This window comes from Rhamphochromis longiceps, linkage group LG22 (genome assembly GCF_057381845.1).
Source record: "Rhamphochromis longiceps isolate RC_006_pf linkage group LG22, R_longiceps_female_GT1.1, whole genome shotgun sequence".
Classification (NCBI taxonomy): domain Eukaryota; kingdom Metazoa; phylum Chordata; class Actinopteri; order Cichliformes; family Cichlidae; genus Rhamphochromis; species Rhamphochromis longiceps.
This window is the reverse complement of record NC_140577.1, coordinates 8,285,317-8,305,981: the sequence shown is the minus strand read 5'-3', so window position 1 is coordinate 8,305,981 and position 20,665 is coordinate 8,285,317. Positions and strand designations below refer to the sequence as shown.

At 39.8% G+C, this 20,665-nt stretch overlaps 2 protein-coding genes across 2 annotated transcripts; both read right to left on the bottom strand.

Moving 5' to 3' along the window:
• Positions 1-4,409: 4,409 nt before the first annotated feature.
• Positions 4,410-11,770, bottom strand: slc52a3-2a (solute carrier family 52 member 3-2a). Its single transcript, XM_085395748.1, has 4 exons — positions 11,626-11,770; positions 7,635-8,660; positions 7,192-7,315; positions 4,410-7,065 (listed from the first exon to the last, which is right to left on the bottom strand). The coding sequence occupies exons 2-4, from the start codon at positions 8,642-8,644 to the stop codon at positions 6,856-6,858; spliced, it is 1,344 nt and encodes a 447-aa protein (XP_085251874.1). The 5' UTR covers positions 8,645-8,660; positions 11,626-11,770; the 3' UTR covers positions 4,410-6,855.
• A 1,437-nt stretch (positions 11,771-13,207) lies between these two features.
• On the bottom strand, positions 13,208-20,442 carry slc52a2 (solute carrier family 52 member 2). The gene is made up of 4 exons (XM_085396583.1): positions 20,168-20,442; positions 16,725-17,595; positions 16,518-16,641; positions 13,208-14,617 (listed from the first exon to the last, which is right to left on the bottom strand). The coding sequence occupies exons 1-4, from the start codon at positions 20,295-20,297 to the stop codon at positions 14,408-14,410; spliced, it is 1,335 nt and encodes a 444-aa protein (XP_085252709.1). The 5' UTR covers positions 20,298-20,442; the 3' UTR covers positions 13,208-14,407.
• Positions 20,443-20,665: the final 223 nt, after the last annotated feature.

Below are 20,665 nucleotides of genomic sequence, written 5' to 3'. Positions count from 1 at the left end.
TCAAAGAGCACAGAGAGTGTGTTATTTTAGCTTTCACAGCACACAATATCCTCTCCTCTTTTACCAAAGATATGAAAACATAACAGCCAGCTGTTGGGATTCATTAGATAACTGTGTATAATCATTACAACCATTAAATGCTGCCCTCGCTGCTATATCTTTTTTAAAAAAAAAAACTTTTCATAACTGTCATTTATAATTGTCAATTCTAACTCGACTTCAGTTGTCAATCTGTGGATTCATAGCAGTGGTAGGAAACCTTGAAGTACTGCATGTGTTTCCCACATTTGTTCCTCATTTTGTTTTATTTTTGCAGAGCAGAAGTTGCATCTCCACCTTTCCTGTCCTCTTATGTTGGCTTCTTTTGTGACTTCTTGATTAAGGCCAGACCCACGCTGTGATCCTTTTACCAGTGCCGCTGAAGCTGCTGTAAAAAGGTGGTGTCGCTTTTTGCATGCAAGGAGTCACAAAAGCCTTCAGGATAAATGTCTCGCTTGCTGGCTCAGAGTTATCTACATGGGAGGGGCTGTAATCTGAGTTTCCTTGCTCTGAAACATCCTCTAAATCGTGAGACGATCATGTTTGGCTCCACTTCACCTCAGTTTGTGCATAAAGATCAACCTCAGCTGATATTTGCTTTAAGCACTGGGTCAAATGTTGTTGTTGAAGGTAACTAGGTCATGTCAGTCAGGTTCCATGTTACACATCATATACAAATCAGGTTCCAAGAGTGTATTCATTTAAATATGTTATGAATGAATTGAAATGAATGGAGGGCAAAGGGTGCCTTTTATTACGGTAAAAGTAAAATATGAACACTAAAGAAAAATTCTCAGTAAAAATATCTGTTAAAAAAAAACTTCTCAAACCTTGATACATTGCATGTGTTTTTTTTCCTAAGTCAGAATTAAATTTAAGCAGTGAAACAGTGAGTGACAGTGTTTATAAGTTCTTTATACTGAGTCTTACTATAGTTGTCAGTGTGTTTATTTTACACGTTCGTGATAAACACACACTTATATATAAATTGGGGTGTTCGTGATTCAAACGAGTACTTTTGCCAACTCGCAGTATTTTTTATTGTATTTATTTTAGTTCTAACAACCAAATGCAGTGTTTATTTTACATACTGAATCCAAAATTCGGCGGTTGTGTTTGCAGTGTGGGGTGGAAGCCTGGATGATTCTAGCCCTCAGTGAGTTAACATTTAGACGTTGACTTCTTAAGTTTTGAGAGTGCCAGTTTAGGAAGCCAACGTATGACTGAGGACCTTTTTTGTTATTTTACAAGGAAAATGTTCCAGATTAATGTCTGCATCATCGATGTACTGGTTCATAGCTGTTTAGCCATTATTGCGGTGGCATTTCTTGCCAACAGATGTATTCATCAGTGTTAGGAAGGTTATAAGGACTATAAAGGTCAAGGTGAAAATAAAGAGAAAAGCTCCTTTCTCCTTCGGCTTAAGTTTGAGAAATCTGACCATTGACTGTATAAAAAGGTGGATGCTGGCACTGTGAAGTCATCACTTTGTCCATTTTGAAGTCTGAACTTTAAGTTTATAGCTGATGTATCTTCATTTATCTTCATTTTCTTGATCCAAAAGTGACCATGACATGTTCACTAGCATGCTATGTACATTATATACGGGAAATTACCCCCTAACTTTAGTAAGCTCGGTTAGCGATGCACATTAACAGATACCTGCAAAGTAATGGGGACATAAAATACTAGAACAACCATCCAAGCATGATTTCGTCTGACTCTGAAAATCTGATATGGAAACAGCGATGTTAAAATCACAGTGGCTACATCTCTCATATAGGCTACATTTATCACACTAACAGAGAAACATCATTAATATAAAGTGACATGATATAACCAGAAAAAAAGAGGAAAAGAAAAATATTGATACTTTTTACAACAACTAAGTGTTCTTGGGATTATCAGAGCTCGTGCGTGAAAGCAGAAATCAATCCTGCAACCATTAACTCCTGACTCGTCCAGTGTTAACCAGTATCTGCTCTTCATTAACAAATGTGTTTGATTGGAGCTAAAAATAAATAAATAACATAACCATTCATTTCCAAAGCAGAAACATTTGTGATGCAGCAACATAAAATGTATATTCAGAAAGAAAAATAAAAGTACTGTTCTGAGTCTTGTGTGATAACCTGTGTGCTCCTGATAGTGCTTTCAGTGCAGCGTGCAGGATTTCTTTCTCAGTTATGGTCCACACTGACACCTTGTGGTCTGTGGGATTTCTGCTTTGCCTAACACAATAAATCTCAGCGCTCAGCTGCTGGTTTCTTTACATTTGTTTTTCCTTTATGTTTGAGAATGTCACAGCCAGTACCGTCACGAACATCCTTCACACTTTGCCAGTAGGAAAATCAGGACGTGTTTTGCTTGCCTGCCTTTAACCCAGTTGTCGCCTTTTAGGGAAATCAGGTGTCATTTGTACTGTGTGCGCTGTAAAGTCTGTCATTTTTGTTGGCCTTCAAGCAGCAGCTTTACACACCTGGTAAGCACAGACTTTGAGTTTCAGTGTTTTTTGTTGTCTGATTATATTCATAAATGTCATTTCATGTCATGTCTGTTGTCGTCTTCTTATTTAAGCCTTATTTTTAAAGAAAAAGTTAATAATACACAGATTTTTAAGGTCACAATGTTACAACTGATTCTCAAAAATGCTTGTGTTTTGAAAACTCCGTTAGTACAGTAAAGATTCTCTTCTCTTTTTTAAAAAAATCTTTTTGAAGATCAAAATCAATAAATAAAGTTGCATATGTTTTTTTTATTTCCTGGTAGGACAACTAAGTTGAAACTGTATCAAAAAATATAAAAATGTAAATGATTAAAACACATTTTATTATACAGTAGGCATTTCTGTATTTATATAATACCCTAGCATTTATATTACAACATATAGACTTATTGGTCTCTTTATTAGGTACACCTGTTTAACTGTTCGTTGACGCTGATATCTAGTCAGCCAATCACATGCCAGCATCTCAATACATTTAGGCTTGTAGAATGATCAAGACCATCTGCTGAAGTTGAGAAGAAAGGTGATTTAAATGACTCTGAATGATGCATAGTTGCTGGTGCCAGACACGCTGGTCTGCTGGTCTTTCCCCATGAACATTTCTGGAATTTACAGAGAATAGTTTGAAAATGAAAAGATATCCAATGAGCGGCAGTCCTCTGGGCAAAAATGCCTTATTGTAATAATTGTTATAATAATTAAGGCAGTGCTAAAGGGAAGGAGAAGAGGGAGGAGGTTTCAAATACATAGTGTACCTAATAGTGTTTGGTGAGTGGATATGTAAAACATTTGAATCTTTAAACCTCTATTGGCAGCTTTTCACTGATTTTCTTTTCTCTCTGTTGTCAACTACAGTCTGGTAAGATGGAGAATTTATCCAGCAATGCCACATTCAACTCCAGCAAAGCTGAGCAATGTCTTTTTGCACCAACTCACATAGTGATGCTCTCAGTGATTGACATCTTTACTTTTATCATTGGGGAAGCAGTGGTAGGGAAACTGCTGTGGATCATCTTCACATCCAAGAAGGCTATAGATATCCTCAACTGTAATTTAGCTATCTTCCACACTGTGCATTATTTTACATCCTTTGTTCATTTAATTTACCTGTTTTTGCTACCACAGTACCAGATAATACTGCTCAAGGTTTTGCTTACCTACGCACAAACAGGAGGCGCATCAAGTTTGGTTTTTATATGCATGGAGAGATATATTGCTGTGGTTTACCCCACATCTTACCATCTGCTGAATAAATACAAATTCAGGGAGATGTGTGCTCTGACAGTGTGGCTCCTTACTGCAGTTACTGTTTTGACAAGTAATCTAATTAATATCCCCTCTCAGACAGCTAAGGTATTAGGAGCTATCCCACGTTTTCTGGTGTTATTCAGTTGCACAATGATGATCTACTACAACAGAAACATCTTGATAACACTGATGAAATCAGCACCAGAAAAAGATGAGCTGCATCCTGCCAAGAAAAGAGCCTTCCTAACCATCCGGGCTACCACATTCATCAACTTGTCATGTTATATTCCAGTAATCATATTGCAAAAATTCATGTATCTGCACCAACCTGCATATAGTTGTTCAGTAATACCTCTGTGTATAACGTTAGTGTCTATTGCTAGTCTTGGACATCCATTGTTTTACCTGTCAACCCAAAGGAAGCTGCGCCTCTGCTTAAAGAGAGAAATGAAAGCCAGATGACTGTCTATCAGTCCATTCTTGTCATTTAAACTCAAGTTAAGGGCATTTAGATAGAGTGATAGACAGGTATATGTATGGGAGGGTGATGGGTATAACAGCAAAGATGCAAGGAGCAGAAATAGTGAAAGTTTTGATTAATTGAATCTTTATTTTGAACATGTTGAAAAAGTATAAAAAAAAATAGAATTAAAAGAGACAAATGAACAAAGCAAACAAAAGGAAAACGAGCAACCACAACTCCAAATAACGTAAAGTAGATACATTTAAATACCTGAGGTCAACCATCTGAAGCAATGGGGACCAGATGGATGAGGATGGGAGTGCAGGCAGCGTGGAGTGGGTGGAAATGAGTCTTAGAGATGAAAGAGGAAACTTTCAAGAGTGAAAGAGGTTTAAAAGATGGTCGTGAGACCTGCTATGGTTTGGTTTAAGCAGAATGGAAAAGATTAATAATTATTTCAGAGGGACGACTCAGTTTGACTTTGGAGACATTGTTAGAGAGGCTGTTTCCCAGAGAAACCTACCTGAGGGATTAATTAAGATCGATCTATCTATCTATCTATCTATCTATCTATCTATCTATCTATCTATCTATCTATCTATCTATCTATCTATCTATCTATCTATCTATCTATCTATCTATCAATCAATCAATCAATCAATCAATCAGGAGAGAGTGGATATACTGGCCAAAGGATGTTGAATATGGAGCCTCCAGGCAGGAAAAAAATAGGAAGACCTCAGAAGATTCAGTGCAGTGAAAAGGGACATGGAGAAGGCTGTTACAGAGGAGGATGCTAAGGATAGAGTAAGATGAATACAGAGGTTAGCTAAAGCAAGGAGCTGTAAGAAATAGTCTCAGCTCCTTATTTAGAAATGTCTTTCTGTTAGCAAATGCAGAGATTTGTTTTCAATAGGAGGCCTTCTTTAAACTATTTAATGAACTGTGTGCTGTTTAACTGTTTTTTTATATATTATAATACACATTACACCATGTGGGGTAAAATATTTTGTCTGTTAGTAACACAGGATGAATTTCAGAGTTGCTGTTTACCGTAAATGTTCTTTTTTTTTATTTGATTATGTCACAGCCTGATCTGTACTAATACTGTGTGCTGCTGACTTTGACAAGTAGAGAGGGAAAGCTGAATGATCAGATTTTAGTACTGTCTATATTCATAAATGACTTTGTGCAGTGGTATAATATTTAATAGAACAGAAGTAATATTGTGCTGTTCCTGTACATTCACATGAAAATGGCCACAAGAAACTATGTGTTGAGATTCCTTCTGCTTTGCTTGTTGTTTTGAGAATATCACGTAAATTTAGAGGAGCCGATGTTTAAGTGTAGGTTGTAAGAATCATGTTGTATTTATAAGTTGTTTACTTAAAATAAATAAAAATCAGGTCATGTGCAGGTTGCTGAGAAAAGAGGTGAAAGCAAAGTTTAAAAAAAATTGTTGCTTTAATGTAATAATTATGTTATTTATGTAATATTGTACACGGCATGATTAAAACATCTTATTAAAAACCAATAAAATGTTACATTGCTTAATCATTACAGTAGTCACTACACTAAAACCACAAACTGAAACAGTAAATGTAGTTCCATTTCTTTGGGATTAACTTTACTCCTTTAATTACACAGGAGCAGTTCTATTGGTGCTCTGCTCCTGCAAAAAAAAAACCTCCTTCATTGTTAAAAGGTGTTTATAACTGGCACAACTGAATGGTTTAAACAGGAGGATCCCAAACACCTGCAATAGATGCATTTTGTTTCAGAGACAGCTAAGTTGGCTTTTACAGCCAGCCAGTGGATTTGCAATGTTGTTGGTTTTAACCTACAAAAAATCAGTGTACAATAAGAAATTCTCTGTGTTTCTTCTTTCAGCACTTCCCACACATTTTATTTGACTTCTTTCTCGTATCACACCGCTCACATGCAAAATTGAAATGTCTCTCGAAATGCTGCTGATAATAGAGCTGTGTCAGTGTGATAGATTGTCTGTGGGTTACGGTATCTAATAGTGACTTTAATAAGTACCTGATCATACGTCATCTGCCATCGGCCAGGACCACACAGGCCCAGCAGTTTGTAGCAGAAGAGTTCACCCAGATGGTTCGCAGATAAGTTGCTCACACATCAGGTCTGCTGGCTTTTGGTTGCTAATTTGCGCTGCAGTCAGCAAAATAATGGTTATTATTTAAATTAGTGCATGGATCACCTGCAGAACGCCCGTACGCACTTCTGGGTGATTGTGCCTAAGTTGCCCCATTTAATATGGCTCAAAGTTTGTTATTGTCCCCACTTTTAAACATAATTTATAGCGCACTGCTCATGCTCCAGAACATGTGAAAATCCCAAAGCTGTTATCAGACAGAAGATCAGCCAAACTAACTGAAATAAGATTCTGGGATTCAGACTAACTAGCACTGTTGACCTGTCCCATGTTGAACATCATACTTATCTGGCTCAATACATACATACATGTACTCGTTGGATCATAGCAAAAGCAGGAATATATAAACAGATTTTTCTCATTTCACTCACAAACATGCGAGTCATTACTGAGTCTGTTTCCAGTGTCTTCTTTGTGACTTCAGGAGCATTTTGTGTTGCACGGGTCTCCGGATGAAAAGTAGTCGTACACACTGACCAGAGGAAACATGGTCACAGCTCCCAGCAGAGAGCCCAGCTGCACTACAGCTCCACACCACACGAGGGCGCTGTGGCCTTCATCACGGAGGATCACCCCAATAATCACCTTCACATAGGACAGGGTGAGAATAAAGAGGACCCAGGCCAACACCTGTGGAACAGAAGTAGGTGAGTGCTGCTGTGTTTCTGCTTATCACAAGGTAAAGAAGTGCAACTTGTCTCCCAACAGGAAACACTGTGAATTGTTTGAGTAACAGACGTCTACCAGTGCACTCACAATGATAACACCACCTGAGGTATCATTAACCAGCACTGGGCATGGACTCAGCACTGCCATGATCATAATATAAACTCCAACTCCAGTGCCAATCACTGTGAGGGCTCCCATGAACAGCAGGGATCTGTGAAATGAAACAAATGACATCCCGACTGCAGTTACAGATGCTCTAAGGTTGATATAATGTGGCACAAACATGTGAAGCTGTGGGGGAGGGGCCAGATGAACTATAAAGGAATTTGACATTAGTTGTGCTTAAACAGAGAAAAAGCTAAATAGCATTAGAAAAATATAAAAGTGTCTCCTGTAAGAGGGTTTAAGCAAGTTTTATTCAAACATTTCCATTATTTTTGCATTAAAAACTATGGAGAATATGAAAGAGTCCTGAAGATTTATTATTGTTTTAGCATTTACCTTGTTAAAATTGCCAATGGCACACTTACCTGATTGGTAAGAACATGGCGATGAAGCATGCCAGAGGGTTGGACAACGCAGCTAAACTGGCCGACAGGTGGTAGGCGTTGTTCCCGTACGGCATGCACGAGTAGGACTGCACCGAGGGAAGAACCGTGTTGCTCAGAGCGTTCACCCAGGCCAGAATCCCAAAGATATAAAACACCTCCATCCAGCTGTAAGAGCCGGTGCCAAAGCTGCTTCTGGGATTCTGGTTTTCTGGTCTGTAAGGATCCATCATTGGCTTCTGCTCGACCAACTCCCTGTTTTTTGTTTTTTGTTTCACTCCGTTGGTGTATCTGCTGTTTGGCTGCTCCCTGGCCACAGATGGATGGTAGTTCAGGAGCAGGAAAGCCCCCAGGCACACCAGCATCATGGCACTGAGGAAGAAGAAAAACACCTCAGTCGAGAAGTTTGCAGGCTGATACTGGGCCTGGAGGTTAGAGGTCACAGAACCGTTGGGAATGTTGAGGGTGTAGTTCACAGACTGTGTGCTGTTTATGCAGTGGACGACCCCTGCACCTTGGATCAAAGCCACAAGAGACGGCAGCAGGCCACTCACACCCTCCCCGATGTAGTAGGTGGTCAGATACTGAGACTTGAGACGCATCATGAAGGGCAGGAAGGTGACGGAGGAAGTGCAGTCAACAGCAGCGAGGAAGAAAGTTAAAACAAGGAGAGGCACGCTGCGAGCCACACCTGCTACAACCACAGTCTCCTTCCAGAAGAATCCCAGCAGGAAAGTTGCTACAGTGCCCAGGCCGATGATCACATATATGACAGCTCTCTCGTTCAGGGTGCCTGGTCGGAAACGATGCATCAGAGTGACGAAGAGAGGCCCGATGTTGGCCATCTGGATGATGACTGAGAGGTAGGAGGGCAGGTACCAAGCCTCTGGGATCTGGGGGACAATCAGAGGCAGCTCCACCCACAGACCGTTGATGGAGACCCAGGAGCCCATACCGAACAAACATGCCAACAGGTGAGTGAGAAGGGACATGTTGCTAGGTGGGTTTCTAGAATGAGACAAACAAGATGTTTAAAGTAGACCTTACTTATTTTATTTATAATGAAATCTCATATTTAACAATAAAATTTGATGACTCAGAACATTAGCTGTTGTGTTTCATTCTAGCTTTTTTAACAAATAGACCTCAAATTGCTCTTAAATGTTTTCTGGGTTCAGCATCTAAAATTCTGAAATGTTGTAAGAATATCTGTGATCACTCATATTATAAATGATATAGATACCATATAATGTATATATTGATGATTTACTCTACACAAAGAACATTATTAATGAAAGAAACCCAATAAAATGAGGAAGGAACCTCTCAAAAACTGCAGTTACCGTAGTAAACACCTCAGCCTAGCTCAAAATTGTCCCCATATCCTCTAATGTTAAACTATAGCTCCTATACAGTGTCATGCAGTATTGTGCAAAGGTTTTGCTTGAAAGGATGCACTGATCATCTAATTGCTCTTTGGTACCATAATGCTATTTTGTCTCTGTTGTGTTGTTGATATTTCATAGATTCAAGTAAAGAAATGAGAACAAATGATGTGTTTGCAACAGGCTGCTAGTAACAAAGTGCCTAAAGATACAAGCTAAAATGGTTCTTTGCTAACTTGGCTGTTTTGCAAAGCCAAGTCACTGGTTCATCCTTTGATGTGTGTTTTTTCTTTAATGCATGAATGCATCAAAGGTCTAGGACTGTACTGAAAAACCAGCCAATGTCCAGAGAAACAAACTTTGAAAGACACAGTGATTTTGGCCTCTGTGCCTAATTTTCCTCATCACAACAACTATAACAGTGGCGATTTTTGAATAACCTATTTATTTGGATATTGATGAAGTCTGAAACTGGGACCTTTGCTTTCTTGAACTGGTGTATTGCACTTATTGAGCTGGACCTGTTGAATGTGTTTGTGTCTTTTAGAACATTTTTCATTAAGTTAATATAATATGGAGACAGGTCAGGCCAGGTAGCGAGGAAAAAAAACATTGAAATGTGCAACACAAAAGGATAATACAGGAATGCACAGGTATCAACACACCATAACACAATAAACACAGACAAGCAACATGGGAAAGAGTTCCAGTGTGTACATCTGATCTGGGACCGCTACAATCTTTCGACTGCGCCTCCAGCTGACCCGATGTCCACATCATGGGGGAGGTAAGCGTTGGAGGTGGCGTTGGATCCGGGGTAGAGAGGGTGATGCGTCAGTGAGTGCTTATCAGTATCAGTATATGTATGTGTGTGCGTGTCCATAGTTCAGCTGAGACAGTGTCCTTCGCCCTGCCAGGCTAAGTAAACGGTCTTCCAGCCAACCCAGGTGGCCTTTGTTAAGGGAATGGGAAGGAACAGACTCAACACAGTCGTTATCAGGGAGTTGTTGTTCGGCTCCAGCCTTGAGCTGGCGCCGAAGGGGTAGCCGGGTTATGATTTCAATTTCAAGCTGTTTTTTAACACTCCGACACTGGTCTCTCAGTCTCCCGTTAATAGCTGCGAGCTTCTCCGTGATGTTATTAGCCGTCGATTCTGTGGTCTTGTCACTCTTTTTGCTCACATAGCAGATTCTGAGACCTCACGACCGCAGCCAACTGATCCGAGGTGTAATCCAGCTCCGCCCAGAGATGTTGTTCTGAGTTGATTCTTTCCTGATGTAATCCAACATACATACGCTCAAAGGTGTTATTCTGAGCATTCACTGCTGTCATAAGCGCCTCCAAGCTCTTAACCATGCTGCCTTCAGTGAGCCCTTTCTGAGAAGTCATACCTGTCGTTCCAATCCCAGCGGGCAGCCTTGGGGGGGTTTGAACAGCCAGTTCCGCTTTCTTAATTCTCCGATAAGCCAGGGCCAAGCCAGCTCCGATCAGCAAGAACCCTGTTATCATGGTTCCGAATAGGTAGATATCTTCAGCGTCCTGGCCGATCCTCTGCCACCCGTCCATCGTGTATCCGGCAGGGAAAGTCCCTCCAGGGCACTCGGGCTCTCCCGAGCCCAGAGTTCTCGTTAAAGGGTGTCAATAGCATTCAGAGACCAGTTGATCAAATCCATAATTCTCTTTTAGGTTTTAGACACAGACTGTGAGAGAGTGTTCCAGGGAAAGTAATACAAAAAAGACACGAGACTAGACAAGGACATAAGAACTAGCAGGAAAGATAAGGGAGAGGAGAAAAGTGCGTCCGCCTCCTCCGAGAGCCAAAGTATTAAGACTTTATGGTTTGAGGTTCTGATTAGGATCAAACTTGGCAAGCAGTGCTTCCAGTTAAAGTAATGCGTGACCTTTTATGTTTATTTGACTGTTCCGATAGCTCTCATGGAGAAAATACTTTATTGGCTTAGCTGTGTCATTCCATCTGCAAAGAACTGGAAATAATTAAACTGAATAAAACCTTAAGATCCCAGATCTGATAATGTGTCACCATCATGAAGCATCCCAGTAAAGGTCCAGCACTTAACTACTGGGCTAATGTTTACTCCTATTTTAAGGAGCTTATCTTTTCATTGTTTTATTCAGACAGTCACTTCTGTGAGATGGAACAAGTTACATGCAAAGTGCAGCGTATAAGAAGATGTTTAAATAGTCTGGCTTCAATCTGCGTCAGATATGAAACATACAGCAAACAAAACACGACCACCTACCGCACTGTGATCTATTACATAACCTGAGAAAACATCTGATCAGTGCATTGTTTATTTAAATAGAAACTTCATGCAGTGGAGACACTGATCAAAGAAACTGTAAAATAATAGTTTGAAACCAGTGCTACAAAAGACAGTTCTCCAAGTCCCTGAATTTGTTCCTTTACCTTATGAACACATTATTATTATAAAAAAAAGTCAAATAGTCTCAAAATAAACTATTCTGAATAAATGGCTATGAGCATAATGAAAAGAACAAACTTTTTTTTACAATTTTTAAATACTTTCATCGTTAAACTCAGAATATGCATCGCTGCAGATACTCACATTCAGTTTGGTGGAGTTGTTTGAAAAAATCTGCAGACACAAAGGAAAGGAGAAGCCAAAGTCCTGCTCAATAAACTGTGTGTGTGCGTGTGTGTGCGCCAAAGGATTAAATCCTGCTTGGGGCGAGTGGGTGTGCGAGCATGTAACCAACCATGACACACGTTGGGTTAACTGATCATTGTCCTAACTTTACATATCTTCACTCTCAGGGCTTTTGCATCATCACATGTTAGGATTTCAAGTCACAGCAACTGTTTCTTTTGCCTTGAAGGAATCGTTGAGTCGGCACTCAAGAATCTACAGAATCCATTAATTCTGCTTAAGGGGATCATGGGAGCAGAGGGGGAAATGGGTGTTTACGTGGCTGAGTTACAAAAACTGCATGAAAAACAAGTGCTGTAACTTGCTAATTTTATTCATCAGCTGATTTTCTTACATTAATGTAAAGCCAGGGTTCTCAAAGTGGGGCGCACGAGAAAAAGTTGGCCCATGGCAACACTTTATGTGGTCTTTGGCAAAAGCAAGGGAAGAATGCACTCTACTGTACACTCATTTCATTTATCTACAAGTCATGCATTATAAAGCACTGGAGGATGAGAAGGGAACCTTTAAACCCTGCTTTAAAGGAACGGCTTTACATTTGCACACACCAACCTCTCATCCTTCAGCTGTAAAAACCACAATCTGGCTTTTTTTAGTAGCTTTAGGTTTATTTCACATTTTGAAATGAAATCATTTCAGTGGTTAGTATTGTTACCGTTCTAATTTTTCCCAAGCAGCTGGTGGTGACGTCAACAGGAGTAGAATTAGATAAATTATTAAAGATGGTCAGACGATAGTTAGAAGCTGCGTGTGAATTAAGTGCGTGACAGGTTCGTGAATTGACACTGGATGGATGTTGTATGTCCAGACCTGGTGGGGAAAAGGGATAATCCCTCCACACCACTGCAGCAGTTTACTGACCAAAGGAGCAAAATGCAACATTGTATAACTGGACACCTGATTTACTGAATTTGACCAACGTACTTTCTTTATTTGGCAAAGTGAATGTGGATAAAAGCTCAAAGCCATCAGCTGTGTGCCTATAAAATATGGAAATAAATTTCAAGTCACTTTAGTATTCTTACATTGTTAAAATAAATCTTTCATTGCAGTTTTCCAGTGTTCTACTTTACAGTCTGTACTGTCTGTTTTCACTACTGTTCTGCAAGTATCTGCGGACAGGATGGCGGCTTCCACAGGCGAGCGCTGCAAATCTGTAGCAGCCAAAGAGGTTACACACCTTTTTCACACACATTTTTCCCTTGGCAACTGGTGATTGTCTCAAATCCTGTGTGACTGAAGCCTAATGTTAGCTACTGTCTCTACAACTATGCCAGATGTGCAAATTATTTTAGAAATGATGTTTATATATGGCACAAAGACATTTAACATTTTAAAAGTTGACTCATTCATGACATATGAGTGTAGATGACTTATGTTTAAAAAAAAACTCTTTCCAGAACAAACTGCAAGCTCAAAAATACAAAACGCAAAAACCAAACTATCCTCAATACTGATATTTTAAAACAACAAAGAGCAGTTTTACCCATGAACAGTTTTATTCATAACATTGTTATACAAGACAACGTAAAAAGAAGAAAAAAACAAAATAAAACAAAATCCATGAATTACATAAATGCAAAATTCAATCCATTTGAAATTACCAAATAACATTTCATTGGTAATAAAACAAAAAGCCCAGTATTACATCGAAATCCTCAAGGCAGCTTAACAGATGTTCTTCCTGTGTAAACAGAAGAGTTTAATAAAGCTGATGTTGGGTAGCAGCATGGTTAGTAAAATTACATTAACTGCATATCAAAGACGCAAAATCATTACTTTAAGGACTTAGAAATAAAATTCCTTGTTCACTGATTAGTGACTGTCAGGCATGTATCGTTCCCTTAAGATAACATCCCAAATGTCAAGTAAACTTAAATCTAAAGAAAACTTTCCATCCATCCATTTCTTCCGCTTATCCAGGGCCAGGTTGCAGAGGCAGCAGCCTAAGCAGAGAAGCCCAGACCTCCCTCTCCCCAGCTGCCGCCTCCATCTTGCCCAGGAGAACACCAAGGTGTTCCCAGTTCAGCCGAGAGATCAAGAACTGAATGGATCCGACTGCAAAAAGTTACTTCGTTATAAATTCTACCATTTTCATGAGGAGCTTAACAGAAAATCATAATCTGTTTTAAAAAAATCTATTCCTGGCATAAAAAGGAGGTAGCAACACATCTGAATATAAAATAAAACATTAATGCTGCCTTTCTACATTGAAAGAATGTAGTTAGTGAATCATTCGGTTCAGCATCAGTACATGAGGACGAACAAGTTAGCTGTTGTGTCTGAGTGCAAATAACCTTTCACGTGATAGCTGAGATGGGAAAAGTCCATCAGCAGCTCCTCTGCTGCGATAAACAACCTGACCTACAAAGGTTCATTATAAAAAGCACAAAGCACTTTAAAGGTTTTACAGCATCATATGCATTTTACATCCCCCATGGCCAATCCTGCAACACAATGCTCCCATTATTTGGGAATGTTTTTACTTCCACAGACTTGAGACCTCTGAATCAGGAGAGGCTGCCTCATGTGAGACATGATCCTCAAGAAGAAGTAGCTGCAAGAAATACACAATACATCTCTCAGGAACCACAAAAACAGAATTCATTTGGCCATTTCCCATGGGGCAGGAACGAGAGGCGTGTGTGCTTACAGAAAAACTGCACTCATCTCACTCCTGCTAACTGCATTCTTGGACACATTCTTGGCCTCTGGTAAACACGTTGTAGATGTTGACCAGAGGAAACATGACGAGAGCTCCGATAAGAGAGCCGGCTTGGATGGAGATGCCGCACCACAGCAGGGCGGCGTGACCCGCCTCGTGAAGCAACGTACCAATCACCACCTTCAGATAGGAAAAGGCACCAGTGAAAAAAATCCAGGAGATGACCTGTAGGGGGCACAAATGGGCAGGTGAAATCAGTGAAGGATATTATTTAAAAACAGAAGAAAATGTGATGAGACTGAAGGAGTGTGGGCCTCTAAAGATCTGTTGTAACTCATGTGGACTCCTGTCTACAATTCTCACTGCTTATGAAGGCATTTGGATTCATTTTCAGAGGTAAAGTTATACCAATGTACTGTTTTGCTTCATAAAGTACACTGACTGAGGAACTGGGTGCGCGTGAGTGTAATTTACACTCCTATAATCACCGATCGGCATATCGCAACCTGCTCCAGGTATCGTTACTGAGCAAGCAACAAGATTTCACTGATTGTGAGGTTTTATGACACTAACACAGCTAGCAGGCTATATTTAAAGCTCACTATAAAGATGGGCTATTATTCTCAGGAAGCCGTCATTAGTAGACTTCTTAATCATGATTATTAAAGGTCAGAAAAGTATTCAGTACAAGTTCAGGGGTAAAATTTAAAACAATTTTTATACAAGATGCATCACAGCAAAAAATGTGATGACTATATAGTATAGGAAAAATGTTTAAATAAATAAAAACATGCAGAAATGTTAAATATGAAGTGAAAAAAAATCTCTTGGGATTTTTGATTCTTAAACACAAAGACAACTGATCATCCAGTACTAAATAATGCAGGTCTGCAACCAAAAAACTGCATAGGATATGTTGACTGTTTCTTATAGATTTTCACTGAAACCGTGAAAAATCTCTTTAAAATTCCATCACGTCAGTTTTTTAGTTTAATTACCGGTACGTGTACAATTTCCCTTTTCAAACTGAAATCTGGTGTCTTATACTTGAGTCAGAAAAACATATCCAATAATGATTTCTTACAGTAATTTAATATTTCTAAGCGTGAGACTCGAGAGAAATACAAATAGAAAATGTGAGGAATTGAGGGGGGTCAGAAGGAGGGGGAGGGTAGGGTGGGTTTGGTGGTGTGAGGAGCTCAGATGATCACATCCCAACAGGTTTATTTTGTTCATAGTGAAAGGTAAGAAATCTCAGAAAAAGTATGCATGGTTCATTTTAATAAAATATTGATTTTTTTTTCATCGCTGTTGTGCTTTTTTTTAAATGTAAACTCCTCATGTTTTGCAAAACTGTACATGATAGAGGGAAGTGGAAATCATTTTTGGATTCAGCAGCATAACAAACATAAAATTTAACAAAAATATCCCATGAAGCTGAATTTTTTTTTTTGCAGACCTGCATAATCAAAGGCTCTATGAAGGCACTCTTTAACCTTAAAATTTCTAGTTCCTAGTTTGCTCTGATTTGGCGCATTGTACATTCACCTAAAAGCGAAAAGATCCTCAGGGAGGAGACACAAATCCCTTTGAGGGTCGAACCAGGAAGGGCTTAATGAGATTCCCTAAAATTACTAGTTTAAATTTGGGAATTCGTTTTCTTTCTTTATATAAAATCAGCTTTATTTTTATTTATCATGCCCATTTAGAAATGTATCCATTGTTGTTATACTATAGATGTTAACTAATTTTATTTAAACATTAAGCTTAAAAATAGTAATTTTGATTCATTTATTTGTTTAAATAAATAAATCAAATTGCTCATGTTTACAGCTCCTAACTGAGAACCACAGGCTACGTAAGGAGCTAAGATGGCCACCACTTCCAGAGGATCATTCCCTTCCCCATCACCCATCCAACATTTGTTGCCTCTATAAACAGCTTTGTTTGCTTGTTATTTCTGGCCTTGGCTTACAGACCAGATTATTTCTGCTGAAATAATAAACACAACATCTACTCTTTGTTCAAAGTTGTTTTTGTGGCTGCGTACGACATTTTCAGGATGTGTCTCAGCCTCCTTGACGGGATGTAACACCCCAGCCCAGAAATATATGAACCCACTCACCACTAAAGCCACACCAGCATGGCTTCCTAGGAGCGGCGGGCAGGGGCTGAGGGCCGCTAACGCCATGAGATAAGCAGCAAATACACCACCCACCAAAGCCAAAAATCCCAGAGGTGTAGAGTACCTGGAAAAGACAAGTTTTCATGAGAAGAAGTCCAAATATAACAATGAAATCTCACAAATAAGTCTTTATTTCTATGTTCTCACCTGAGGACAACGAACATGGCCAGAAAACACGCTACGGGATTCGCTATGTTTCCAAGGACCACAGAGAGGTGGAAGGTCATGGTGCCATAGGGCAGGCAGGAGAAGCTCTGCACAGATGGGAGGACTCCATTGGTGAGGGCGTTGGAGATGGCGAGCAGCACAAGCAGGAAGATGTTTCGTGGTGTCCAAAATGTCTGAGCCGGTGGCTGCTCCTCCACCCGCACCTGCACCTGCTCCTCAGACACTGGCGTCCCTCCGTTGTACAGCCGGTGCGTCTCTTCTTCATCCTTTGCTGCTGCACCACTGTCAGACTCCTGCGGTGGCGGTGGCTGTGAACCCTGCGTTGACTCTGACGGTCTTCGCGTCAAAGCCAGGAAACTCAGAGCAGAGATTGAGAGCATCACAAACAAGAACCAGAAGAAATTCTGGGCGGGAAAGTTCTCTTTCAAATACTCTGGTTGCACTGTGCCGTTCACAGTTTTACACTCCAGCTTGCCAACACCTTGTCCCAACGCCACAATACAAGGGAACAAGGCGCTGAAACCCTGACCAATGAAGAAAGTACGGATATACTGAGGTGGGTACCGGAACATGAAAGGCAGAAAGGTCACGTTGGACGTACAGCAAACAATCGATAACACGAAAGTCAAGACCAGGAATGGTACGGATCTCTGCTCTCCTGCCACCATGACAGTGTGGCACCAGAAGACGGCCAGAAAAGCGGACGCCACCACTGCCAGTATCTGGATGCAGTGGATGGCGAGGCGTTCGTTTAAGCGCCCAGGCGCACAGTGGTGTGTGATGGTCACTGCTATTGGTCCCAGGTTCCCAAATGCTATAAGCACTGAGAGGTAAGCAGGCAGGTTCCAGCCTAAAAGAGAAGCAAAACAAACAAGTTAAAGTAATAAGATCTCAATAAGAACACATTTTTACAATTTTGTTTAATAAATGTGTTTTGATTCTTTCGAATTCATATTTGTGTTCTTTTAAAAAAAAATAAGGATACCACATTATTCTGCTGATCTTAAGGTGCTTTTCCAAAACAATTTTGTGCATGTATGTTTCTATTAAACGATGCTAATCTGTTTTTATTGCATCAAGAGTTATTTTGTTATAGAGTGATGCTGCGACCTACTCCCTGAGTTCACAGTAAGTTCAATATTGTGAGTTTGCTGCCCTCATCAGGCAGTAAACTCTTATCCTTTGGATAACCACAAAGACATTAAATGGATATAAGCAAGAAACCTCTGACCAGTGAAAGTGTAAGTAAGCTGTAAGTCTGACAGAATATTAGCCATTTTCAAACATAAACTGCAACACAGGAAATTTTTAGTTTGTGTTTTTTTGTGTGTTTTCTCAGATTGGCCCTAATATGTGTCAAACAGAGGAATGCATTTAGTGAAAATTTTAGTTGTAGATTTGAGTTTTAGATCAAGATGACACTTAGCCTGTAATAAAGTTTAGTTATATCTAACATGCAGCTGTGTAACATTTATTGAAAACCACGGTTATGTTCATACCTCAGTTTTGACTTTGAGTGGATGAATAATTTAAAAAAATAGCTTAAAAACTAAAACAAACATACACCTGGTCTCTTGATCATGACTGGGTCATAACACCCCTACAAATATGTGATGAACCCACTGAAGTTTTCTCATAAATATCATCCCATGATGAAGCACTTAATTCTGACAGTATATCGTTGGGCTATTATACTGATATTATACATTCACCAATCACTTCAATTGGTACACCATGCAAGTACTGGGTTGGATCCCTTACTGCCCTTAGAATTCATGCATGCTGGAAACATTTCTCAGAGTTTTGGTCCATATTGACATGATAGGATCACACAGATAATGCAGATTTGTCAGCTGCACATCCACGATGAGAATCTCCACCACATCCCAGATGAACTCTATTGCACTGGGATCTGGTGACTGGAGGCCATTAGTGTACAGTGAACTCACTGTCATGTTCAAGTAACCAGTTTGAGATTATTTGAGCACTGTGACATGACACATGACTCATCAGAAGATGGGTAGACTGTGGTCCTAAAGTGATGGACACGGTGAGCAGCAGTACTCAGACTGTGGCATTTAAATGATTCTCAGTTGGTACTAAGAGACCCAAACTTTGCCAAGTAAATATCCCTAACCTTATTACACCAGCAGCCTCATTGATGCAAGGCAGAATGGATCCATGCTTTCATGTTTTTACGCCTAATTGAGACCCTGTCATCTAAATTTTGCAGCAGAAATTGAGACTCATCAGATGAAGAAACATTTTCCAATCTTCTGCTGTCCAGTTTTGGGGGTTTTTTTTAGCCTGTGTGAACTGTAGACTAAGTTTCCTGTTCTTAGACAACAGGACTGTGATCCAATGTTGTTTTGGCTGCTAAGGTTTCAAGTTTGTGCAGCTGCTGAGCTACACAGTGGACAGCTTTTCACTTTTAAATAATTTTCTGGAAACTCCAGAGATGTTCATGGGGAAACTTCCAGTAGATAAGCAGTTTCAATTCAGTGACACCAACAAAGGCACTTAAATCATCTTTTTTCCTTCCATTGTGATTCTCATTTTGAACTTCAACATCATTTTTGCCATGTTTACATACCTGAATCCAATGAGTTGTTGCTACGTGACTGACAGCTGAACAGGTGTACCTAACAAAGTAACCACTGAGTGTACATAGGTAAATGAGTAAATCTATAGGAAGCATTTGGTTTGCACCAGGCAATGTGGAAAAATAGTAAAGTATGCAAAATTGAAGTAATAAGTAAACAAACATCTAAATATGTACAGCGTGGCTATAGAAAAACAATGGAATAATAAAGGTTACCTTTCAGTCTATCATTATTTTATCATTTACGACAAAGGTATAAAGAAGCAATTTGCTTAAAACATAGTTAAAATGTAAACTGGTATCATCTGTTATAGTTAATTTTCAATTTTGGTGGTGAAAAGTTCCAAAACAAATGAAATTATAGAGACCATGGAGTAAATGTTGGGCTTCAGAAATAATATTGTAAATATATAACACTGAAGCATTTCAGTGTTAATGCAGGAGTTATAACTACATAACATCGGATATAACAGCCTATAAACTATACTGCAGATAATGATGACAGGTTTAGCAGTTTAGTATGTAAAGTCTAAACCTGCACATTAACAACAGCTCAGGAACTAAGTAAGAGCGCCATCTCTTAAAAAACTCGAAAACACAACTACATTTGAACGCTACACCTAACCAATTTTGAATGCATAGACTGATAATGTAACAATAAGGTGGAGCTAGCTGTTATTGTCCACCACCGCCTCCAGAGCCTATATAATAAAACCAATGAACTCAAATAATGTGGAAACACTGTGATACACGCTATGGATTAGTAGGGGAAAGGTCAAAGCGGGGAAGCGTGGGGTTGTTGGAGCTTCCTACAACCTACCTTCGGGCAGCACGCCGACAATCACCGGGAGCTCGACCCACAGACTGTTGACAGAAATCCAGGAACCCATGGCGAACAGAGCCATGAGCCCGTGGCTCACCGCGGCACTGCTCCACCACCCACCGGACATGGTCGCGCTTAGTCCGGCTAATTCAACAGAGAAACGCTAATAAAACGCTTGCCTCAGCTTGTGTCCAGCGTGTTCCTCCATACCTCCCTATCAGGGACTCGAAACAGAGGACGCTTACGCAAAGTTCCGCCCCTTCGGCTGCCTTCGAAACTGTTCGGAACTTTAATAATCGGTTTCAATTTTTTTATTTCGGCTTTTATGTGCTTCAATTTTGCATTTTTTCTACTTAAGCAAAGCACACATTCCACACTAGGTTCGCTGCAAAGTTGTATCGTGAATTGTAAAGGTGGTTTATGACCTCCAAGTCATTTTTAATTACCGCTCTCTGGTATGCTGCCATTTCCTACAGCACCGCGGGTTTTCCCTAT

Bases quoted from the DNA above. Each gene is read 5' to 3' on its own strand.
- slc52a3-2a (XM_085395748.1), bottom strand. From the start codon at position 8,644: ATGTCCCTTCTCACTCACCTGTTGGCATGTTTGTTCGGTATGGGCTCC. The intron at 7,316-7,634 runs GTAAGTGTGCCA...TTCATTTCACAG, and splicing joins GCCATGTTCTTACCAATCAG to ATCCCTGCTGTTCATGGGAG. The intron at 7,066-7,191 runs GTGAGTGCACTG...TCTGTTCCACAG, and splicing joins CCTCAGGTGGTGTTATCATT to GTGTTGGCCTGGGTCCTCTT.
- slc52a2 (XM_085396583.1), bottom strand. From the start codon at position 20,297: ATGTCCGGTGGGTGGTGGAGCAGTGCCGCGGTGAGCCACGGGCTCATG. The intron at 17,596-20,167 runs GTAGGTTGTAGG...CTTCTCTTTTAG, and splicing joins TGTCGGCGTGCTGCCCGAAG to GCTGGAACCTGCCTGCTTAC. The intron at 16,642-16,724 runs GTGAGAACATAG...TGTCTTTTCCAG, and splicing joins GCCATGTTCGTTGTCCTCAG to GTACTCTACACCTCTGGGAT.